A 27,238-nucleotide genomic window follows, 5' to 3' on the forward strand; every position below is an offset into this window, starting at 1 on the left:
ATCTTTTTGTATACGTTTTGCTTATTTATATTCAAAGATTAGTCAAATAGGAAAATAAATTAATCATTTTATTCAGCAAGGACACATGATCAAAAGTGATTAAGACATTTAGAATGTTACAAAAGGTTTTCATTTCAAATAAATGCTATTCAAAGAATCCTAAAGGAAAAAATGCATCACGGTTTCCACTAAAAAATGTTAAGTAGCACAATTGTTATCAACATTGATAATAATAAATGTTTTTTTGAACAGCAAATCATCATATTAGAATGATTTCTGAGGGATCATGTGACACTGAAGACTGGAGTAATGATGCTGAAAATTCAGCTTTGATCACAGGAATAAATTACATTTAAAAATATATTACAATAGAAATTATTTATTTCAAATTGTATTTAGTACTGTTTTTTTTACTGTATTTATCAAATACAAAATTGATTTAAAAAAAACTAAAATCTCATAAACCCCAAACCCTTCAACCATTGTATTTTATTTAATGGCAGCAGCAATATTACAACAGACACTGATGTTCAATAAATACTAATATGCCATTTCTAGTTCAAATTTTTCATAAAATTTGAGAATTTCTTGCAGCCTGTGTAGTAAGTTGTAAAACTTTTGCTTGCTTGGAAATGAAGTTTCTAACATTTCAGTCAAATTTGTTTAACCTTTGAATTTGACGTCTTGCCTTTAGATGAACGTGTTTGACTGTATGAATGTGCTGTGGATTTCCAGCAGTGTCCAACCCCACTTTTATTCTCGGAGGATTTCGCCAGTCACTCGTCCTGCCAAATGCCCACACTAGTGCCTCTTGGCAGACTGGTCAGGCAGCTCGAGATGTGCCAGCTGTTGGTCTTGCCAAACTCCGTCAGCACCCATGACAAATAAAGTCTTTGGCGTTGTTGTGTGTGGCATAATGGAGCAAGTGCTTTAAAACAACCGATTTTCAATCAGGACTGGGTCTATTATGGGATACTTTCCAGGAAGGCTGTTGTCAGGGTGGGATTAAAAGCAATCGGCATCCCTGAGTGAATATCGTGTCAATAATGGCACTTACCTTGAATAGTGGAACACTTTTGTGTCCCATTATTTTGAAATGGCGCCTTTGACCTTTGAGTTATGATCCAACAATTAAAATCACACATCACTAACATAACTGATATTTATACATGTATAGTCACAATTATAGTTTGTATACAGTATATATATACACATACACACACATAGCCTAGAAATCTAGACGCACCCTAGCGGCAGCAAAATTTATTTTGCAGCCAGAGTGATCTAGCAACTCTTTTGAGCTGGAAAAACCAAACTCAGGTCAGGCCAATCACATCGTGTATAGAGTAGGCGGGGCGGGCTTAACATAATGACGACAGAGTTGCGACGGTTCCCTGCTTTGAATCGGCTTTGGCCACGACTCTGGAGGACTTGGAATTAAGCTTTTCTTTGAGAAAAGAGCAAAGAAGGGCACTTAAGTCATTTTTAAAAAAGGAAGATGTGTTCTGAGTTTTGCCGACTGGATACGGCAAAAGTTTAATATACCAACTAGCCTTCTTCGTTGCTCTGATTGGTTGTAGCGCTATCCTATTGCGTGCAGAGGGATTTTGAGAGACAACCTTTTATCCCGCCCCTCGGATTGAGCCGTGCCAATGGTGAGTTGCCAGACCTAACATCTTGATGTAGGTCTGGCTTGCCAGGCTAACACACACACACACACACACACACACACACACACACACACACACACACACACACACACACACACACACACACACACACACACACACACTTCACTGTCATTTCTTATGTTAAGTTGTGTACCCAGGAAGTGACATCATTTGGACTCCTACAGCATGATGGAAGGTAAGAAAATAATCTCACTCCATTTTCTCAATTGTTTTAAATACTTTGTCTCTTTGCATGTATTCTAAGAATTGTATTTCAATGTATAACCATGACTAAAAAGATCATGAAAAAATATCTGATGCATTTACTCTGGTTGCTCAAAATCACTATTTTTAAGCTATTGCAAAGAAAAAAATTCTATTAAAATCCAGTTAAATGATATATCTGAATTGTTTTAAATAAATAATATAATGTAGATTATGAGAGGCGAAAAATGTTACTATTTGTGAAAAAAAAAAAAAAATATATATATATATATATATATATATATTTTTTTTTTAATTTACCACAAGCAATAATTTTACAATTACTAAAAAAAAAGATAAAGTAATAATATAATAAATATTATTATATGTATATAGTGCGGACCAATATAAAACACGAAAAACGTACTAAAATCATCCCATCATTACACATTTCTCTTTCAGATATTTGATAAATTACCCAGCCCTAACTAGTTCAAGTACTCACATAAATGCTCAACATAAATCTGATGGTTTTCTACCATTTCACGAGGAGACGATTAGATACTTAAAAACTGTAATGAAATCTCTTTCTGGGGGTTTGCCGGCGGTAAATGATGGCAATTACAGTATAAAAACACACACACAGAGGCAGGCAAAAGATAAAATCATAATCACATTATACGGTTAGGATCCTTATTCTTCCAAAACACAGCCATGCTCCGGTTTAATAGTAGCAATTCCTTCTTTTATTTGTTGTACCTTCGCAGAAAGTTTATATTCTTCGCTGATTACAGAAAGGGAACATGGGCTGAATAGTTAGGGTGAGTACACGCATGGTATATAGAAAACACAAATCACCTTCATAATAATAATAAAGTAGCCTATTTACTTAACATTATTTACATTTGGGCTGAGAACAACATAATTTAATTCAAGCTACTATACCGGTTTTGGACACACAGATGGCTTTTCTGTCATTCAGTAGTAGACATTTGGTTTCCTTTACAAAATACTTCACGTTTGCTGATAGACAGATGCATTCTGGGTTCAAAAACAAACACATTCTAGTGCTGTAAAAATGACGCATGACCATCGACGGGCTTTTTGTAAATGCAACACATCAGGATTAAGTGTGTGTAGTGGTAGCGATGACCTTGTTTGTCACATGACAAAGCTTTGACAGGTTAAATCTGGATAGTTACGTCGAGTCGAAGCGCCGAAGGTGAAATCAAAGTGCATCAGCTGTTATTAACTTCAATGCGAGCCACCGACCAGTGAAAATACTACGGAAGAATCAGCGTCCTTCATGTTCAGTGTCAGTAGAACTGCTTCAAGCATGTTACCTACATCTCTTAGGCACGGATTCAAAGAAACAAAAAAACAAGGCACCTCTAGCATTGAAGCATCAACACTGTCCCGAAAAAATAAAGCAGCACGTTTGCACATGGCAGCATTCGGTTCAGTCCTCTGGAAAAAAACAAACGAAAAAATGAAATATTCCCTTATTTTTCATTGGACATCAGAAGGTCTCTATGTACAATACAGTTAAAATGTGCTAAAATAAAGAGTCAGAATGGAAATGTGCTTTTTACATTCAGAGGGAGACGTCTCCACTTCAGTTGTGTGGTCTACAATCTACGCATCAGATAAGCTACTCTTCCACATAAAAACAAGAGGACGTGAAATAAAAAATAATTCAAATAATTGAATTATCATTAATAATAATAATAATACGGTAAGAGCTCTGCTGAAAGCAGAGGTAACACAAAAACAATCATAATCATAATAATTGTAAATATAAAATAAAAACTTTCTTTTTTTGTTTTACTAGCCATTGCCTCCTGAGATGATGGGCTCCTGCTTTGAATTCTGGGAAATGGGTGCTGGAATGTTTTGGTGAGAGACATTGGAAATACAGCTTCAGGGAAAGAGGACGCGTGTTTGAATAAGAGCGCTGCGTTTGATTGAACGAGTGCAAAGATTCTGAGGGCGAGGAGAATGGGGAGGAACAGGAACAGGAACAGGAAGTGTGAGTTTGCAGCGGTGTCGTAGTGAACCCCGTCCCGTCGTCTCCTGCAGCGTTCAGTCTCGTCCCTCTGCTGTGAGAATGAGATGCTATCAGGTGATGCTCAGCTGGGCAAAGCCAATCAACTTCACCTCATCTGGGATCTCTGTGCTGTCACAACCAGACGCCTGGACACACACACACACACACACAGATACGAATGCGTGTTAATGCAACTGAAACAAATCACAGCCTTTGTGATTTCTGAAGCATTATTTAAAGGAATGTTCTGGGTTTTGAAACGCTTTTGGTGGCATAATGTGGATTTCCACATTTGACTATTAGTAAATAATATAAAATAAAATAAATATAATGTGGCACAATGAAGACTACCACAGGAAATAATTTGATTGTTTTAAAAAATGTATTAAATATTCTAATATAATAAATATAATGTGGCATAATGAAGACAACCACAGCCAATAATTTGACTAATAAAATAATACAAAATCTAAAATAATACAATAAATATGTGGCGTAATGTAGAGTGTCACAGGTAATAATTTAACTAATATATAGAAATATATAATAATATAATGTGGCACAATGTAGAATCCCACATATTTTTTTATTAATATTTTTACTTATAGTCAAACTATTACCGGTGGCATTCTACATTACGTGACGTTATTATTTTTATATATATATATATATATATATATATATATACATGCAACAGGTAATAATTTGACTATTAGATGGATAAGAAATAATAAATGTAATAAAGTACTTACAGACTTTATAAAAAATTATACATTGTAATTCAATTTAAAATGTAATTAAAATTAAAATGTAATAAAAAAATAGATAAAAGGGAATTGAATGCAATTGTGTGCTAAGCAGTTTTATGCCTAATACAGCATTCATTATCAACATGCTGATGGATGACTATCAAATCAGTCATATATGAGCTTCTATTTAAGTTAGGATGCCACTTTGGGGATATTTTAGGGATATTTCATTTTAATTTTATCAATCAATAAATTCCATTAGAAACAAACCTTGTGGTATTATTTTAATTTAATATTGTGAAGCTGCTTTGATACAATCTGTATTGTGAAAAGCGCTATACAAATACACTTGACTTGACTTGACTTTGGAAGACTATGAGTAGACAGCAATGCATCTCACTAGGTTTCGCAAAGTCAACCGCAAATTCCACAACGCTAGTAAACCAGGGAAACTTTAGCACAATATGAGGAAGGAGAACAGAAAAAGACTGTTTACACGGTGCAAACTCAACAGGACTTGCAGTACATCAGCAGTCTCACCTCAGAAAGCACTGTGTTTAGACAACTTTACCACAAATTAAGAAATGCAGGAGCTTTAACAGCAATAGCAGCTTCTCATTTGTGCTTTTAAACCCTTTAGAGAACTGGACCACATTTACTTGCTGAAATAAATAACCAACCCATACTTGGTAATCAACATTATGCAACAAAAATACTGTTTAAATTGCACTCAATCTGAATAATTCCCCTCCCTAATGGTTACTAATTGCATACATTTTGACTTAATTTCCAACAACTAATATCTAATAGACTTCAAAGGGAGGGGGGGGGGCACTGTGACAGGAGGAGAGAGCAGAGCATCTTATCACAGGTAACACACAGCCCGAGTGTGTGGAGGAAATCGATCGCTCGCTCTCTGCTGTCCGTATTCTCTGGAGGAGCTCAGGGTCAGACGACTGATCTTAGAGAGGTGTGTGTGTGTGTGTGTCTATGTGTTAGTGAGTGTCTGCTAAATAAGAGGCACTATGACCCGTGGAAAGGTCTGCCCATAAAACTCCTCTCTGACGTAACTCATCATAACACTTCTCCTGGGTGAAGCATTATGAATTACTCAGTGAAGAAGGAAGTGCTTCTTATATCACTGTGTGTGTGTGTGTGTGTGTGCATATGTTTGGGCGCTTACGCATGCAGAAAGCCCTCTGATGGACACATAATGTAGACGCTGATATATTATTAAAGGTGATGTGTGGAAATATTAATAAGCTTAAAGGGGTCAGAAATGACATTTTCTCTTATCTTTTGACATATTAGAGGTCATTGTACAGCTATTATTAAAACCAAGCTCGGAAAACGTCTCGTTTCGGATTTTGTCACATGATAGTGTGCACGTCCTCTGCAGAAGATGATGAACGCCTACTTCTACATTATTGCCTCTTTAGCCCCGCCCACTGATCTGCACATGTCATGTAGTAGTAAATACGAGAGAGACGCAAGTACACAGGATTACTGAGACGCTGAGAATTACAAGACATTTTGAAGTGTTAAGTTGTGGATAAAGTCTTTGCATTGTCCTCACATTAGGAAAGCGTGGATGAACTTTATTTTTAACGAAGTTCCAGATCGTGTCAGTTTTAGATTCGTTTTTAAACAAGACACAGGCTGTGTCTGAAATCGCCCCCTACACCCTTAAATAGGGCATTATTTGAGGGAACAGCCATTTAAAGTGGTGTCCGAAACCATAGTGGACGATATCGAGTGCACTCATTCAATCCCACAATGCACCACAATAACAAGTGTACAACCGATGTACGCTCAACGGCTAGAGAATACCCATAATGCACTGTGAGAGATGAGCATGGAATGAATTCCCGCGTCTGACCAGAAGTTTGCGCCCGCATCTGAATCATCCATCCATACATTTTCCAAACCACTGGTCCAATGTGGCTACAGTGTAACATCATACAGGAATAAATTAATTTTTAGTTGATTATTTAATTGTTTAATTATACATGCTAGATTCCATGACAGCCTTTCCAGCGCACACGGTGTCTGAATTCACTCACTCGATTTTCATTTACTCAAGTGAGTTATATTAGTGGACTAATGTAGGGAATAGTGAATATGGGGTGATTTCGAACACAACCACAGTTTGAAGCATGTTTTTCAGAGAGACTGGAAATAATTATAAGAAGATGAAGTGACTTTATTGTATCAGACAGTGTCGCAACACACAAGTGTGAGTGTTTTTACAACATGTCACTATTGCTTTGTCTGTTGTGTACTCGCTTTACTTTCACTTTACTGAAAGTAATATAATACTAACACTAATATAATGTAATAAAATACAATACTACCTCACAAACACATTATAATTAAATATAAATAAAGATGATTAATTACCACTCGGTCGCGTGTAGGTTTGTTCTGATTCAGAATCAGACTTAAACATTTCATTTTGCATTACATGGCTGAATTTCACCAGTTGCCATTTTTCAACATCATAATTGTTCAAAACAACTTCACACGTGTAGAAATATTTTAATATATGAAAGTTTATGTGCAATAAATTCTATGTTGAATCGAAAAAGAAAAGGAAAAAAAGCTACTTTTCTATAGCTACTTTTTGTGATGTCTGTTTAACGCTTTTCTCATTTAACACTAATGATTTTACATTATCTTTCTGGGGGCAATTTCTTAATCAATTAATTATCTTAATCAATCGCCACATCATGTAATTAATTACATTAAAAATTGTAAATCGCTTGACAGTGTAAATTGTCATTTTATGTAAAAAAACTTGTAAATTTACATGATGCAGTGTCACTTTTGCACACCCTTGTGTTGCATTATTTATCCACATTAAAATCTATGTATTTTTAGCGTTCTCTATTGCAGCTCATGTACTTGCACAAGCCACAGAGCACAACATAATTCTTCTTCACGGTTCAATATCCAAGCAGCATAACTGTCTGAGTTCCACACAGTGTAGTCAGGGGTGACTTTAATAAATGAGATCGAACGACCAGGCTGCCTGAGATATTCCCCACACACACACACACACACACACACACACACGCCGTGCCGTCTACAATCTCAGCTTTAATGTGGAGTAGTTTTCTAATCATGTGATGTGGAGTTCTCTCATGGGACGCTCAAGCTCAAATTAAACAATAAAACTCCACACGTCCTAATGTGATTTTCTAAACACACCAGGTGCGAGTGAGAAATGCATTGTGGGAGTTTTGTGGGGGGTTGGAGGGTGAAGTTAAGGGTAAGAGCTGGCAGATGCTGTAGAGATAGCTCTCTGCAAAAGGCTGCTAACGCGCAGATGTTGTTTACCGCCAACTCTCGGCTCCATCTAAAGGAGTGATTAAACACAGGCGTCGCGCCGCATTGGCCAGTCCACCGGGACCTGCTCTTAGTGTTAGCGTTTCCTCCGGTTCATCTGAGATTTCTCACCATCATGTTGTTCCAAACCTGCTTTTTTTCATACAACAACAGCTAGCTTACAAATCTTGTTTGCACTGGCATTCAACTGAAATAAGGAACCTTCCAAAATCTAAACAAAAATAAAGACAAATTACATGTCTGCCCTTTTTGGAGCCTGGAAGCCACTAGAGTTGGCGATATCATGCTAAATAAAAAAATAATGCCATAAAATAATGCTAAGTTTTAAAATAAAAAGTATTTTTAAAATATGTATTATATTTCATTACAATGTTCATGACTGTAAAATAAAAAAAATATATAAAAAAAATGACACACTTATTTGGGCTTGCGAGTCGGCCAAAGAGTAGTAGGCTAAAGTTAAGTTTTGAGTGGATGGCGAGTGCGAGACGCCGAAATGGATGCCAATAAGATTCTGAATGGAAAGTTTACTTTTAAAAAGTTGCCAAATGGTTCCATTGACAAGACCAAAGTGATCTGTGTGTTTTGTCGTTGTGAACTGAGCGATCATCGCAGCACGTCCAGTCTGAAACGCCACTTGATGGCCAAGCATTCTCTGACGCGATTATTTGCTCCAAGTGAGAATGTTAGTGTGAAATTGAACACTACAGTATATGCCAATGTTGCTTTCAATAAAAAAACATTTGCACAAAGCAAGCCGATCCACTTTTCCATGTTGATAAGAGCATTAAAATGAGAAAAAAAATAATGGGACAAAAAGAAATCAAGGGACATTTAGAATAGATAAAAATGTGCGATTAATTGCGATTAATTGAGAGTTAACTATGACATTAATGTCATTAATGCGATTAATCGCGATTAAATATTTTAATCGTTTGACAGCACTAATATATATATATATATATAATATTTTTATTTAAAAATAAAAATGTTTTTATAAAAATATTTTATAAAAACTATTACTTACTGTTTAAATAAAAATATTTTTATTTAAACAGTAACAACACATATTTTTGCTAAAAAAATTATTTGTTTTGCTTTTTTTACATTTTCAACATTTTTGATAATCTTCTGATATCATATCATGGAGTAACATGAAATAAAGTCATACATTTACAAGAATAAAGTTAAAAATTAATTATAAACTTTAAGCTTTATTAATCTTGTAATGTCACAGCTTTATTCTTGAAATTTCATGACTATTCTCATGAAAGGCCTATTTGGAGATTATTCTCAAAACAATACAACTTAATTTCGTAATTTTACAATTTCAAAATCGTTTATTTTATTTTTTTTAAACATCATACGTAAACATCATAATACTGTTTTAGCATTATTATGATGCTTATTTGTAAAATCATAATATTGTAATGTACTTTAATTTTTCTTCATATGTGGTCCATAGAAAAAAACAAAATGGGTTTGGAACGACATAAGGGCAAGTAAACAATTGACAAAACTTCTATTTTTGGATGAACTATATCTTTAATACCACCATGGAGGACCTCACATTACATGAAACGTATCTATTGGGATTCAATCTCACCAGAAGATTCATGTGAATGGCGTTGTATCCAATATAACGGTATCCACTTAAAAGTGGATTAAAGTGCCGTCTATCACTACTATCTGTCTCTAATCCTCCACAGAGACTGAAATAGAAAAGTCCTGGGGAAATATGAACAGATACAGCCACAGGATCCTGCCGCTGGGGCCGGGGTCTAATGCGCTCCCTTCTTCATCTGTATGCATTTAACAGTGACATTTTAATTTGTGTATTCATGTATCTGCCAGAATATCCCAGTTCTGTCATTTTTTTTAGCGCATTAAAAGGCATCATTAAACACTCTCCTAATATTCTCTCAGATTTGTCATGTGTTCAATAAGGAATTATGTAATGAAAATTCATTACACGCTGTCAAAGACGTGATTTCAGCAAATAATGAATGAATGGCTGTGTGGGACCTGAGGGACCTATGCTGTTATATATTCAATGCACAGTGAATTTGCAGAAAGTAAATAAACTGCATCATATAAAAACAGAAAAAAAATCATTTTATAAAGACTCCACCTACAAAGAACAATTTCAAACCGATTCATTAAATATCTGAGTGTAATTAGAAAATGTATATGAATATTTTACAATGAATTTCCATGACTTTTCCAGCCCTGATATTCCCCCATTGGAATCCTGCAACATTCTCAGTGACATTTAGCATGTGAATACTCACCAGCTTAAAGGTCAACACTTTATAGGTAACTGGGTCTTCTACAATCTTCTGAAGGTTAGCAGCCACTGAGAAAACGTGTAGAAAAAGATACTGACATTAGGAGTGAGCAATATGTTTAAACAAATGATATCTTGATATTCAGTACCTCAGTATTCATGTATTTGCTCTAAAATGGCTTGAAGCCGGGGGTCTCGATCTCAGATTACCCACTAGTCAAATTGTGTGTAACCGTGAATATTAGCTACTGTATATACATTAATTGGTGCGGTTATAGCATTACTGATGCATGGACAGAGTTGAGCGGCTCATCTTACCCTTATACCTAGCATATTGCTCTGCATGTTTAGTGGACTAATGACCCCTGAGATTGTTTCCTTTTACAATTTTCTCCTTTGCAGGAGAGCTGTTATCAGCCCCATTTAAAGTCCAGACACATCATGAGCTGCTCTGATGTAATGGTCAGAAGTTTGCTTACATTTTTCAACCTGCTTTGTATTGTAACAATGTCAGTAATATACACTTACCGGTCATAAGTTTTAGATCTGTAAGATTTTTAATGTTTTTAAAAGAAGTATCTTCTGCTCACCAAGGCTGCATTTATTTGATTCAAAATACAAACAAAAACAGTCATATTGTGAAATATTATTGCAATTTAAAACAGCTGTTTTCTATGTGAATATACAGTAAAGTGTAATTTATTCCTGTGATCAAAGCTGAATTTTCAGCATCATTACTCCAGTCTTCAGTGTCACATGATCCTTCAGAAATCACTCTAATATGATGATTTGCTGCTCAAGAAACATTTATGATTATTATCAATGTTGAAAACAGTTTTTGACATTTTTATTTCATGATGAAAGTTCAAAAGAACAGCATTTATCTGAAATGGAAAGCTTTTGTAACATTAAATACTACCGTTCAAAAGTTTGGGGTCAGTAAGAATTTTAATTTTACTTTTGGGGGAAAGAAATAAAATAAATCAATACTTTTATTCATCAAGGATGAGTTAAACTGATCAAAAGTTACAGTAAAGACATTTATAATGTTAGGAAATATTCTGTTTTAAATAAATGCTGTTCTTTTGAACTTTCTATTCATCAAAGAATTTTGAAAAAAAATTGTACACAACTGTTTGCAACATTGATAATAATAATGAATGTTTCTTGAGCATCAAATCATATTAGAATGATTTCTGAAGGATCATGTGACACTGAAGACTGGAGTAATGATGCTGAAAATTCAGCTTTGATCACAGGAATAAATTACAGTTTAAAATATATTAAAATAGAAAACAGTCATTTTAAATTGTCATACTATTTCACAATAATACTGTTTTTTGTGTGTGTGTGTTTTATCAAATAAATGCAGCCTTGGTGAGCAGAAGAAACTTCTTTTAAAAACATAAAAAATCTTACCGATCTTAAACTTTTGACCAGCAGTGTATATAAATGACCGATGTTCACTCATTCTCCATGTTACCATTACCGTACCGAGATTACAACACGTGATGCTTTATTCTGAGCCAACTTCAGACAGGGAATTATGCATATCAATCACAACACTTATCAACGCCTAAATTAATCTGCAGTGGTCAGGTGGAACAAGTAGAAGCTCTCAGACAATTCCCATCTTACAAGCTGTAATTACGAGCTCTATGAGGACGTGAATGCTTTTTACAAGTTGAAATGATGGTAATTACTACATGGCACCTATTCACGTTTATTTATATAACGATAATGGCACAGAGAAAAGATATATTTGGAATCACTTTCAGATTGATTTTTTTTCCAGCTGATGAACAATAAAAACATTAACAGCCGATCATAATCCATCCTGCTTTAAAGAGATCACCATTTAAAGCGGCAGACGGGAAAACTGAGTTTAATGCGACGCACGCTCAACTTACCCACTACAACATCATGACCATTGACCAGACCAGCAGAAAAGAGCTCCTGAGAAACTCCATCAGCAGTGTCTGAGAAAGAACACACACGCACAGATGCACAGCATGATATTACAGCAAGAAAACTGTCAGAACACAAAGTGAAAAGTATGTTCTGGCAAACCCACACACACACACACACACACACACACACACACACACACACACACACACACACACACACACACAAACATCAACAAACAAGCCGCAATGGACTCAAATGCACTGAACCAGTCAGATCTAAGGCTGATGCAGGGCTACTAGAGTTAACTCAAAAAAATAAAAAAACCTTGTCTTGAAATCAAAACAACATTAATTGGAATCAAATATTAAAAACCTCAGCTAAAAATGTAGCTATTTCAGCTAGTTGGCAAAATAGCCAACTAAAATAACAAAAACTGAAATAAAAGTTAATAAAAACAACCAATAAAAATGACAAAACACAACTCAATTTCTAAACCTTTAACTAAAATTCTAATGGAATATACAAAAATTAAAATGAATTCCTAAGTTTTAAAAAATAATAAAAAAGCCCAGGTATGTATCAATCAATGGTAGACACAAAGCAGAGATTAGTTGTTTATGGTTAATACATTCGCAATTTGCCACGTTGAAGTTATAATGTGGCTCATCCAATCAGAATTTAGAGTTTTATGATGAACATTTTATTTTTAACTTGTGTTAAATATTATGACTTCTTTATTAGTTATGAATTTTATTCGTTATGAATAATCTGATCTATTCATTTATGTCCATCAAGATCCAAATAATGAGAAGTTTTTTTTTTATATATATATATATATATATATATATATATATATATATATATATATGAACATTGTTTTCATTGCAATTTCAGCAACAACAACAAAAGGTTACTTCAGACATTCTACTAACCATAATTAACATGTCAAATAATTATCATTAGAGTTTTAAAAGGGTAGGTTTAGGGTTAGTAGAATAAGTTGACATGTACAGTAGTTGCAAACTTACTTCTAGTCATTATAAAGTCTGTTGGGGAGCATCAGAATAAAGTGTTAGCATATATTAAGCAGAGTCTACCAATACTCTAATGAGAGTTATTTGACATGTAATCGGACCATTTTGTTCATACCACCCACCCAGATCTACGCAGAGTCACACAGAGAACAGAAGGAACCCTGGGAGAACTCTTTTTTATATTGCTAAGGCTGCCTTCAAGTCACTCTGGAAAGATGATTTTAAGACGCACATGAACACCAGCACAATGTCGTAATTACCAGTAGCAAACTGGATTTTCTTTGAGCTCAGGCGTATAATGCTGGAGGCGTGTCGGCATGGTGGCATTAAATTGCTATTAATCATCGTCATGCTTTCAGTGTGCACAGAGACTGCACATTTAGTTCATGGGTGATTCTTCAAGGTTTCTTCTGTTAAAATGGTGGAATGGTGTTGGGTTAATTATGTGTAATGGAAATGACATATATTTTACTTTTGGGATAACAAGTTAGCTAGCAGTCCATTAATTTTACAAAAATACAATAAAATGTATAGTTTCTTAATTAATGTTCTCCAGTACTACCTGGTTTAGTGATGACACCAAATAATAAATACATTCTTTAAATGAATGAATGACTGACTCTGGAAAAGTTACAAAGATGTGCCCTTTACTTCTCATTTTTCTAAAATAATTGGTGTAATGGGTATGACAGCAACATTGGGGACAGTGATGTTTTTTTATAATATATATATATATATATATATATATATATATATATATATATATATATATATATATAAAATATATATTATATATATATTATATTTTTGTAATAATATATATATATATATATATATATATATATATATATATATATATATTATACCAAATTAATTGAAATAAGATTTTAATTACTTTCCCCTGAGTGTTGAAAGAATAAATTGGCCAGAATTTCACAACTGACTTTCTCTCTAAACTTATTAAATTAATAATATAATCTCATGTATTAAAATCAAAATTAAAGCTATTTTAATATTTCCTTCAAAACTGGAATGACTGATTAAAAATTTTTTTATTTATATAGCATAAACTCATCCTTTGCTCTTCGTTTTGATGCACTAGTGCTAAAAGTTAAAAGTCTCTGTCGGGAAGTGAAAAGAAAATTGTGTCCATTTCATTCCATCCTAAATCACATCGTAATAATGTTTCCGGCCTCATAAGTGGGAACGTCCCAGGAGGACTTGAAGACAGCGTAATGCTATGACTGACTGATGCATGATGAGGTGCACTGACCTTGCCCTGGAGTGAATTCAAACCGTATGTCATTCAGCTCCTTCCTTGAGTTCCTGAGAGAGAGAGAGAGAGAGAGAGAGAGAGAGAGAGAGAGAGAGAGAGAGAGAGAGAGAGAGAGAGAGAGAGAGAGAGAGAGAGAGAGAGAGAGAGAGAGAGAGAGAGAGAGAGAGAGAGAGAGAGAGAGAGAGAGAGAGAGAGAGAGAGAGAGATCTGTGGTGAGAAATGGGAGTCCACCTGTCTATCTGTCTGTCAGGCTGTAAGAAAGCCAAGTGCGATCGTGCACCATCTGTGCTGTTTTACTGAGTGTGTTTGCCAAACCTGACACACACACACACGAGCCTCAGCTGGGTCCTGTCCTCAGAGCTCTCCAGATAATAATTTCGAAAGAAAATTTCACAAGCATGCAATCAGTGCCAATATCGCCATGTTTTTCTAAACCAGTTAGGCTTTATTACAGGAGAAGGCTTTAACCAGCGCTCAGGTGAGCTTTTGGGAGGAGCGCTGTGTTCAGTTGTGTTGGTTTTATGAAGGAAGGATTCACTGATCTGCGGTTCAACAGCATTTCATACTCATCATTTATGTTTATTAATCCCTTTTGGAGATTGATGTGTTACTACGAGCTGTTGTATGGAAAAGGGTGGTAATGCTATGGAAGACTGGACCGGACACTTAAAAATAAAAGGAATAAGTTATCAATTTAATAATTCAAACTTAAAAATGAGCAAAGTACATTGGACAATGAAAATTTAAATGGACAAATTAATAGACATTTAAAACTGTAAAATTTTGGTAACGTTTTACAATGTAGTTAAAGAAAACAATAAAATAGTAAATAAGTAAATGATTTGTTAAATGCATGTTAAATTAAAACATTTGGAATTTTAGTTTGTCATTTTAAATGTTTTTCGTTATTTTAAATGCATTTTTCTTTGATAATATATATATATATATATATATATATATATATATATATATATATATATATATATATATATATACATTCTGTATACAATATAAAATATTTTGCTTCTTTATTTTAAAGGATTATACTTGGCATGCTGTTATCGTATAACAAGATGATACGGTAAAAGCAAATGAAAATCTTAAAACAATAATAATCTCCTAAAAAATGTGGGTGGGAACTTTATAAAAGTGAGTTCTAAGAGTTGGTATGCTCCGGCTGATGGTTTCTATTGTTTTATGAAGCGAATCTTCATCATCATAAGGCTCTGCCATGCTCAGTAAACACACCTAGAGAGTGAGGCTACGCTCTGGTTCTTCTCACTGATGTTTATGATAAACCACCCTTGTGTATTTGGTGAGATCTGAGCCAGACCTTCACTTTGTTCTCTCTAACATCAAACAGTCTGTTCTGCTTCAACAACAAGGGCTGACAACCTCATAAAAGTTACATTTGCAGGGGAAAGGCAAAGGACACAAACAATATGCACCGGCTCCGTTCACTCGCTTCCAGTCATTTAAGTGGGAGAGAACACTGAAGTCACCACAACTATGGGACATGTCCACGTCATGCATCACAGAGGGAGTGAGTGTGTGTGTGTGTGTGTGTGTGTGTGTGTGTGTGTGTGTGTGTGTGTGTGTGTGTGTGTGTGTGTGTGTGTGTGTGTGTGTGTGTGTCCAACACTTCCAGTGCACACCACTGACAGGAGGTTGATGGACACTCAGGGTGAATCACATTAAAAATGTCACGTCAAGAACATGTCCAGGTCTAGTTCCTCGTCAAAAAGCTCATTAACAGCACTGTTTTTTAGGTTGTTTGAAAAGTATGCAGATTAATTACGCTGCTGTCTAAGAAACTTCTTTTTGGGTATCATATTTATCGTTCGCAAAGAAGGCAATCAAATATAAATCACCGTGACAAGCCCAGTGAAAAAATCCATCTAAGATGCCAGACAAAGAAAGAGAAAAATAGTTCTTATTAGTAATTATACTACGGGGCTGTTAAATGCTTGAATCTGATTGATTTACAAATGTTCTAAGGTGTGCAATTATTTACAGGGAAATGCACGGCTAAAGTATTTCAAGGCATTTTACACACACACACACACACACACACACACACACACACACACACACACCAAAATAAAAGTTTGGGTTTACATAATATATGTGCGTGTACTGTGTATAATTATTTGTATATATAAATACACGCATATAAATGTATATATTTAAGAAATATTTGCGTGTATATACTGTATATATATCTATACATAAATTATATTATATATAAACAATAATTTTTGATACTGTATATAAATAACGAATTTTTCTTAAAGCTGCATTCCGTAACTTTCTTGGGTTAAAAATTGTCCTAAATAAATGTTTGAGCAAGTACATAACCAGCCAGTGTTCAAAACTCTCTGCTTGCCGTAGCTCGATTCAAAACGGTAAGCTTGTAATAATGCTTTTAATTCCAGTGGTACTGGTGGATTTCCGCGGGAAATTCGAGTATGTCTTTGCGTCATTACGTCACATCTGTACACATAAAGAAGAGTCTCAGCTAGTAGGCTATATTGCACGTGAGGATGTTGGAGGTGGAGATTTATAGCCTTTTCTCACAGCACTTCATATAAGTAAACTTATCAATTTGATGGCAGATCCAGAAAGGTTCAAACAACAATCACCAGTGACAACTGGAGATTTACCCATTGTAAAATGCAAAAGACTTCGGAGTGGCTACAGAAAAAAAGAGACTGCAACCGGGCCATGCGAAAACAAGGATAATATCGGAAGGGCATTAAATGTAGTCACGCAATGCTGATGTTATTAATATTAACAATTTGAGAACAGAGTATAATTTGCACGGTTAGACGTGATATGATAAGCGATCGTTAAGATTTAATCAGCGCGATTTACAATGCTTTTTTCCCTTAGTTAGTCAGAACAAAAGTGGATGTTACTTACTTGTTCAGATAACATTTTCCGGTGAAAATTCTTATGTTGGTCATACTTACAAAAAGTAGAATCTGTGATTGCGAATGCCAGTATCCACACCGACTGACAGCCGTACACTCTCCTCAAAACATCGGATTCATCCGCGCTGTGCCGTGCCGAGGCACAACCCACGTAAAGTTGATAATTCCGCGAATAACTGCAATTGCAGATTTAGAACAGAGATGGCGACAAAGAGGAAAAACTACGGACTGCAGCTTTAAATATACATGCATGTGTGTGTATTTAAATATATAAAATTATTATACTCAGTACACACACATATACTATGTAAACACAAACTTTTATTTTGGATGCGATTAACCGCGATTAATCATTGCCCAGCACTAATATATATATATACAGTATATATATATATACAGTATATATATATATATATATATATATAGTACACTCACCTAAAGGATTATTAGGAGCACCATACTAATACTGTGTTTGACTCCCTTTAGCCTTCAGAACTGCCTTAATTCTACGTGGCATTGATTCAACAAGGTGCTGAAAGCATTCTTTAGAAATGTTGGCCCATATTGATAGGATAGCATCTTGCAGTTGATGGAGATTTGTGGGATGCACATCCAGGGCACGAAGCTCCTGTTCCACCACATCCCAAAGATGCTCTATTGGGTTGAGATCTGGTGACTGTGGGGGCCATTTTAGTACAGTGAACTCATTGTCATGTTTAAGAAACCAATTTGAAATGGTTCGAGCTTTGTGACATGGTGCATTATCCTGCTGGAAGTAGCCATCAGAGGATGGGTACATGGTGGTCATAAAGGGATGGACATGGTCAGAAACAATGCTCAGGTAGGCTGTGGCATTTAAACGATGCCCAATTGGCACTAAGGGGCCTAAAGTGTGCCAAGAAAACATCCCCACACCATTACACCACCACCACCAGCCTGCACAGGTAACAAGGCATGATGGATCCATGTTCTCATTCTGTTTACACCAAATTCTGACTCTACCATCTGAATGTCTCAACAGAAATCGAGACTCATCAGACCAGGCAACATTTTTCCAGTCTTCAACTGTCCAATTTTGGTGAGCTCGTGAAAATTGTAGCCTCTTTTTCCTATTTGTATTGGAGATGAGTGGTACCCGGTGGGGTCTTCTGCTGTTGTAGCCCATCCGCCTCAAGGTTGTGCGTGTTGTGGCTTCACAAATCCTTTGCTGCATACCTCGGTTGTAACAAGTGGTTATTTCAGTCAAAGTTGCTCTTCTATCAGCTTGAATCAGTTGGCCCAAGAGCAGATTGTGAAATACTCAGACCAGCCCGTCTGGCACCAACAACCATGCCACGCTCAAAATTGCTTAAATTACCTTTCTTTCTCATTCTGACATTCAGTTTGGAGTTCAGGAGATTGTCTTGACCAGGATCACACCCCTAAATGCATTGAAGCAACTGCCATGTGATTGGTTGATTAGATAATTGCATTAATGAGAAATTGAACAGGTGTTCCTAATAATTCTTTAGGTGAGTGTGTGTATATATATATATATATATATATATATATATATATATATATATATATATATATATATATATATATATATATATATATATATATATATATATATATATATATATATATATATATATACATACATACACACAGTACCTGGTTATCCAAACATCTACTACACCATGTTCAATGTCATCTGTTTAGGACATGGTGCATTGACAATGTTTTATCTTCTGATCAAAAGGCCTGATAATGCATTTATTGTACATATACAAGTTGATTTTATGAAAGGTGAAGTCTCCATATTACCAAGCTGTGTGTGCGAGCTCCTTCAGCGCCTGCTTTAACCGCTGTTCCAGAGCTCCAGCTGTGCTATTGAGCCCAGTGGACTTATTTAGCAGATTGACACTTGCATTAGCCTAATTTTCTCTAGTACTAGATTATAATGACAGCAATCATCACTGGTGTTGCTCTCCACCCCTCCGTCTCTCAAGTAGGTCACTTAACTGATCTTACTCTAGGCGAATATACGAACAACAATTTTAAGAGGTTTATATAGCCGGTCCCACATTATGATGCATAGTGGGTTGTCAATGGCACGGTGGACCTTGAAGACTAAAAGGGATTTTAAAAAGCAAAACCATCATGCTGGCAGCGATAAATCCGTTATGGAGCTAATAAAAAGTAGTCTGTAGGGGTGTGAAGTAATCTTAGCAGGCAGACGGAATAAAACCAGATTTTAGTTAGTGATTGTAATGCTTACACACATATATATATATTCTCCTCCTATGCCATGTAAAACTTTTGTAATTTCCGTATAGGGCTTTGATATTATCATTCAATTGCTTTCTAACCAGCATCAGAAAATAATCAGGGGTTGTGGGGGGAAATGCTAAAATGTTCTAGATATTTTTGCTAAATACACACAAATCAAATTAGTATCATTGAGTATATGTGGACTAAACATGCCTTTACATCAGGTAATTATATAATGTTGCCAAAAAAAAAAATCTTTGATGGACAGACTTCAGAACAACAACAAAAGACGACACTCATCATGCTTAACTAAAAAGACAAATACCTTATTGTTTGCATGATAAATTGATCAATCAGATAAAAAGATAAAACAATTAAAACAGTAAATAATTATTAAAAATAATAAAATAGTAGTTTAAATAATTATTTAATTGTTGATGAAGTTGTTAACTTTTTGCAATGCCCATGACTATTAAAATAAATAAATCAAAATTCATCATATTTGCGATAAATCTACCATTACTTTGAAAATGTAGGAAAGGATAAATTATGATATTGCATATCAGGTAACTATATCGTTGAAACTTGCCTCATCCAATCAGAATGCAGAGGTGAAATCTAAATAAATATAAGAAAAATTTATATAAGTTAAAAATTTTAAAATAATAGATATAAATTGAATAATATAATATGTATACCATATAGTTGTCATAATTTGAAGAAAAATGCTATAAATAAAAATTAAAAATAATATAATAGAATATAATTAATAGAATATTACTTGTTACTGTAACAAATTTTGAAGAAAAATATAATAAATACCTTTTTAAAAATAATATTATATAATATATTAGTTGTTAGTGTATCATAATTTGAAGAGAAATACTATACATGAATTTTAAAAATAATAATTTAATATAATATAATATAATATAATATAATATAATATAATATAATATAATATAATATAATATAATATAATATAATATAATATAATATAATATAATATAATATAATATAATATAATATAATAAAGTTGTTAGTGTATCAATGTGAAGCAGTTGTAATAAAATCTTTTTATCTTTTGGTTTTCGTCCAATTTGAGTTCAAGTTTCAAAAAAGAAAACAAGATACAATGAGACAGATGATCTTCATGATCTTGCAAAAAAGTGTTTTAAATGTTTTATGGGACAAACATTGCCTCTTAATAAAAAGCATAATTTCTGCCACCACCGCCTGCAGCGTATTTAGCCTGAAACGCGGGTGTTTGTTCTTCTGCCTGACCGGCTGGATATTTTGACGCAGCCATCGCCAGCGGCTGAGACCTGACATCTCAGAGACGGTTTTCTCACTGTCGTTATGTTTTGACAGTTTTCGGAGGTCAATCTCTCGCACTTAAAAGCAGCGAAAACCGCGAAAATACACTCCCAAAAACACACAGATGCTCTGCGTGTACAGTGTGGCCTGCCAGCCTTCGAGACGCTGTTATAGCCGTCCTGTTCGGCCTGTCGTCGTTATCCAGCCAATCGATCTCGAGCCACAGAGAGCCCTCGTACTTGACACGTGTCTCCTGCTGGCTCCAGGTGATATTTTCACCCTGTGGCCGGAGAAAATCAGATCCCTGCTGCTGTTTTCTCACTTTTCTGCTCACGGGGGCCTCTGGTTCTCATCTATCTGATCTGATATCCCTCATTTCCCTCAGGAGACGTCCGCTACATAACCACTTGACTGCAAAAGACCTAAACAGCCAAACAAACAGGGAAAAACCGGCAAGAACACGCCTGGGTTTTATTTCAGCCCCAAAATCACACCGAAAAAAAGATTGAGAAATGATAGTTTGCTTAAAGAAAATGGATGCATTTTAGGATACTTTGCATTATGACATTATTTAAATGATAATTAGGCACATTTTCATAACAAACGCCATTACAATAATAGGTAACTCTTCAGTTTAGGGTATAATTCTCAATATTAACTAGTTGTTTATTAGCATGCATATTACAAGGATATTGGCTGTTTATTAGAACTTATAAAGCACATATTAATGCCTTCTACTGTACATCCCTTAATCACCCAATACCTAAACTTAACAACTACCTACTAACTATTAATAAGCAGTAATTAAGAGTTTATTGAGGCAAAAGTCATAGTTAATAGTTAGTTAGTGAGAATTGGACACTAATCTAAAGTGTGACCCAATAAATCAATGAAAACTTCAAAATCAAAACAAAGCTGTATTGTACACATTTAAGTATTTACACCTAATAGCATTTTTTTGTCTTGTGAGTGCACAATATTTAAAACATATTATTCAAAAGTACTCCTCATATATAAAAAAAAGAGTTTGTGCACCTTTAAGAACAAATAAGTTTAGGAACATTAGTTTACACTCAACAACAAGAACAATTAACTAAAGAACCATTTACGTTTTTCCCTCTCTGTGCACTTTATTTTCCTCTAAATAGCTGCTAACTAATTAGAGTATGACTTTAATTGAGGGAGTTAATTTAATTCAAAGTCCATCTCTAATGAGGTTTTACTCTGTCCAGTTTTGACTGGTCTGATAAATGGGATGGTAGTCTCTGGTTGGGATGTTAAGACTCACAAATCAAAAGGTTTCAAGCTGAGTTTGCTAAAGATGATCCTAAATTACAATAATGGATCATTTTAAAGCAGACACATCCAAGTGTGTGGAAAAACTCAGTGAGTAATATGCAAATCATGCCAAATTGTAAAACTTTTCCTGATAAATTGTGCATAAAGTTGTTGCTTTAAACCAAATCTACCTTCACAGCATCTCCCCATTTCAAATAAATGCTGTTTTTTTATTTTCTATTCACCAAAGAATCCTGAGAGAGAAAAAAACGTATGACAGTTTCCACAAAATTATTAAGCAGCACAACTGTTTTCAACATTGATAATAATCAGAAATGTTTCTTGAGCAGCAAATCATCATATTAGAATTAATTCTGAAGGATCATGTGACACTGAAGACTGGAGTAATGATGCTGAAAATTCAGCTTTGATCACAGGAATAAATTACATTTGACTATATATTCAAACAGTCATTTGAAACTAATAATATTTCAAGCCTGCTTAAAGATGCATGAGAAAAATATCAAACCAAGTGGCATTTGTTTCAAAGAAAAGAAAGCACTTTTGAAGCAAAAAAAAAATCCCCAAAATAGATAGATACACAATATATTTACTATTCATACATCCTCTAAAAGCACCTCGAGACGTTTTTAAGTGTTCAAATATGTTTGGGCTCAACTGTATGTAGTTGAGTGGTGTGTTTGTGTTTTGCTTGGGTAGTTTAGGCATTGAAGGGATGGGAGAGAGCGGTGTGTTGTAGTTGAGGAAAACTATATGCAGCCTTGGTGAGCATAAGAAACTTCTTTCAAAAACATGAATCTTACATACCCATATTAGGTTGCACAGACTAGTCGACTTTAATGCTCTGCCATGATGCTTTAAGCTTGACATCGACTAGTCGTTGATTATGGCCTATAGAGGGCGCAACAGGATAAGAAATCTTTGAAGTCCACTTTTACTCTCTGTTTCCAGCAGTTAAAATGACAACGAAATGCATCCTCTGAGAGCGCTCCACAAGATTTGTTTGATTATACCATCTGGATGCTCAAAATTGATCGGGTGAATGCACGTTTTAAACAGCTTATTGTGAACGTAAGATTATTGCGTTATAAACTAATGCACTGTAACCCAAACACATATAGACAGTAAGCACGAATGCAAATCGCGTGCACACAGAAACATTCAGTAGTGCATAAATGTATTGTTAACACTGTTCTGTGATTTATCAATAAAATAGCTTAGAAACTGAAGCATATATTTCTTAGTAACTAAAACCCACAGCACAATTAGTAGAGAGACGCTGCCAGGTAGAGTTAATTCACTCACTAATGCATTATTTATCTGAATCTGATTAAAAACGAGCAGAATCTGTGAGAAATACGACCCAAAGACAAAAGAACTGATAGCTGTAATAGGAGCAATAGCCTTACGGCTAGCACTGTGTCAGATGCCATAGCTGTGCACAAGACAATCCGCGTTCGAGTCTCTGTTCGAGGTTCAGGCTTATTTGTTCATTAATGACATCATCAGCAACCATCACATAAATGTCGACTTAAAGTCGTACAACCCCTAACATACATATCTTTAGGCGACTTTGTATCTTTGTGATGCTATTTACATTGAAGCCCTGATGCGAGTCCTGAAAGCGCTTTAAAAGTGCTGGACTAGACTGTCTGTCAGAAAAAACACAATCTAACCCGCTGAATTCACAACTGTGAAACGCAGTTAAATGTAAGTCACCCTCCATAAGAGGCCTCAAATCAAACGCAGCCTCACGCTTCCGGAGCTTCTTTACACACTGGCGGCGCGTAAAGAGCTTTGAGTAAGACTCCAGCGAAGACGTGAGGCAAGGACAAATCCGTATCATATTCCGCCACAAAAGCTGTCAGAGATGATCGGCCAAACGCCTCATTGTTGGGTAATGGGAGCTGACAGGACTCAGCTAAAACCATTGAGCGTGAGCTGAGCCAGAGCGACAGTAGCAATGCCTTCACAGCCAGCAGGCCGGATAACAACACCACTAGTTGATTAAATGTGTGTGAAGACTACACACATGAGGTTCAGCGCTCCCCCGGTGCCATTATCTTAGATCCACTACTGCTTACAAAAAGAGAGTCAATCGCTTACAATTATTCGAACAGGAAAATAAAACCAAAAACGCATCCACTGGGAGTGAGTGGACATTATCTTTAGTAAGTCTGAGCTCAACCTGAGGTGTTAAAGGAGAAGACACCCTAACCCTAACCCCTTATAGAAAAATGCATGAGAGGAATTGCAGCACTCAATAGGGAAGTTGTAGATGGTACTAAAACACCAAAAAGAAATGTAATCATCTTGCTATCAGAAGAATGAAGTGCCGACTTTCGAAAGGTTATGTGTATTTGAACACTCATGCTTCCCGGGAAAATACAGATGCTTGCGTGGATTCTCAAACCTCTTTTCTTAGTGAGATATTAATGTAAATGGTTATTTAAAGGGATAGTTGTTTCCCATTTACTTCCATTCTTTTTTGACCGTACAATGGAAGCCGTTGGGAACCAAAACGGTTTGATCACCAACATACAGTAGTTAAAAATATCTTCTTCTGTGTTCCACAGAAGAAAAAAAGTCATACAGGTTTGGAACGACATGAGGGCGAGTAAATAATGATAGGATTTCTGGGTGGACTGTTCCTTTAAATAAATGATGAATTTAATCTCAGCATTAGACTCTGCAGTGTAAATGAACCCTAACAGATCTGCTGCTTTTTATTTTATTTTTAATATTAATTCATCAACAATCGACAAGGAAAAAAGAAAACCACCTACTGCTCATTTATTTCTTGGTTCTTCAATACTCATTTGATTAATTAGTTTAAAAACCTGAAGCAATGTTTACTCAATTGAGAACTACTTGTACACAGCAGTGATTTAATTTGTTAACATACTGTATATAATAACATTTATCTTTACATAAAAGACTATGTGTTGAATAACAAACTAGCTTTTGCTGTGGTAGCAATATCAGCATAAAAATGCATGAAGTTTCACCAATACTGGTTTGAACAGGGTGATGCACCATTCGGAACTGAATTTAGAACGCCTTGTGAATTTTAATTCAGTTACTGGGTTTGAACTGAGCTAGCAAACAGAAAGCAGAATCGCAATTCGAATATGAAAGCAGAAATTTAAATGAATTTGAGAAATTCAAATACCTGAATAAAACCAGAAAAAAAACATTTGTCAAGACGATGGATGGATGGATGGATGGATGGATGGATGGATGGATGGATGGATGGATGGATGGATGGATGGATGGATGGATGGATGGATGGATGGATGGATGGATGGATGGATGGATGGATGGATGGATGGATGGATGGATGGATGGATGGATGGATGGATGATAAACAAAACCTAAAACTAACCTGCAAAAACTAAAGTTTACTTCAACATTTCTTCAGTTCAAGAAACTCAGGATCATTAAATCCAGTATTGTGTAAAACTCTGAGTCTGGGCTGAGAGTCAAGCAGCAGGACAGAACAGAGAGTAATGCTGGACTTAAGCATTCATTAACATGTCAAGGTTAGAATAATTACACCTCCCTGAGCTCTCTCTCCACTTGGCCTGTTTCTAGAGAGCAAGGGCTTTGTGCACTGGATAGGGGGTCTAGGGAACATATGGAAGTGTGTGTGTGTGTGTGTGTGTGTGTGTGTGTGTGTGTGTGTGTGTGTGTGTGTGTGTGTGTGTGTGTGTGTGTGTGTGTGTTTTGCACTCTATAATGAAGTGTTGGGAGGAGCAAGTAGATGCTGTTATCACATCAACCCAGACCCTATTACACACGAGAGCGAGAACAGCTTCTGTGCAGAGAAACTTTCTCAAACAAACTATAGCATTATCTCAAATGAGAATGTGGGGGAAAGTAGTCTGTGGGGCTTATTTATATGAATAATATATGGACATGAATTCAAAAGTAAATCAAAAACACAATATTGTCCAGTCTAATCTCTATTTTGTGTTTGCATGCGCGTATGTGTTTTTAATAACAAAACCTACACAGATAAATATGTGCCACTATAATAAAGCAATATGACACAAGAGGCCGTTCACTGCAGTGAGGTTACAAAGCAGAACTCTCTTAAAGGGATAGTTCAACCCCAAAATTAAAATTCATGCCATTCCAAACCTGTGTGACTTTGTGGTTTGTGAAACATGAGAGATTTTGTGTCATGTTTCAACTGTGAAACACAAAAGAAGATATTCTGAAAGAGTCCATTGGCTTTCATTGTATGGACAGAAAAATAAAAAATAAAAAATATATGTGTGTGTGTGTGTGTGTGTGTGTGTGTGTGTGTGTGTGTGTGTGTGTGTGTGTGTGTGTGTGTGTGTGTGTGTGTGTGTGTGTGTGTGTGTGTGTGTGTGTTCCACAGAGAAAAGAAAGTCTGGAACATTGGAATGGTTTAGAATGACATGAGAGTGAATAAATAATCATTTTTTTGGTTGAACTATCCATTTTAACTGTGGTAAATTTACAGTTTTGCTTGTTTGTAGCAGTACTCACTTTTACATTCTTAACATTCTTCTTTTATCATTTAAATTTAGCCAATATAACAAGTAGTTCCACATCTGTCTGGTTACCAACATTTTTCAAAATAGTGTTCAACAGAAGAAACTCATTCAGGTTTGGAACAACTTGAGGGTGAGCAGCCTAAATGATGACAGAATTTGTTTTTGTTTTTTGGGTGAACTATCCCTTTAACACAGATTGTGCATCACAGGTGAGCGCTGCTCATCCAATCACAGTTTAGAGTCAGAGTTTTTAGAGTTTTTGCTCACGCAGGTTTCGTCTCTTGCACTGGCGAACTGAAGAGGATCTAAATTCAGAGCAATATCTAGAAATCCATCCTCTCTCCTGAGAATTCCTCACTCACTCTCGCCCTTCTCTCCGAG

General features: G+C 35.4%; 1 protein-coding gene across 3 annotated transcripts in view; it reads right to left on the bottom strand.

Annotated features, from left to right (window-relative positions):
* Positions 1–2,600: 2,600 nt before the first annotated feature.
* stk39 (serine threonine kinase 39) overlaps positions 2,601–27,238 on the bottom strand; it is a 64,683-nt gene continuing 40,045 nt past the window's right edge. For 2 of the 3 annotated variants that reach the window (XM_081367519.1, XM_081367518.1), the window contains 4 exons: positions 14,524–14,576; positions 12,216–12,284; positions 10,310–10,374; positions 2,601–4,067 (listed from right to left, as the gene is read on the bottom strand). In XM_081367519.1, coding sequence (XP_081223645.1) covers positions 3,993–4,067; positions 10,310–10,374; positions 12,216–12,284; positions 14,524–14,576 — 262 coding nt within the window. In that variant the 3' untranslated portion in view covers positions 2,601–3,992. Of the gene's footprint in view, positions 4,068–9,548; positions 9,821–10,309; positions 10,375–12,215; positions 12,285–14,523; positions 14,577–27,238 lie in introns of those variants that run through there. The other variant, XM_081367520.1, reaches the window with a different exon arrangement.

The sequence above is a fragment of the Scardinius erythrophthalmus genome, assembly GCF_964197995.2.
Source record: "Scardinius erythrophthalmus genome assembly, chromosome: 6".
Lineage (NCBI taxonomy): Eukaryota > Metazoa > Chordata > Actinopteri > Cypriniformes > Leuciscidae > Scardinius > Scardinius erythrophthalmus.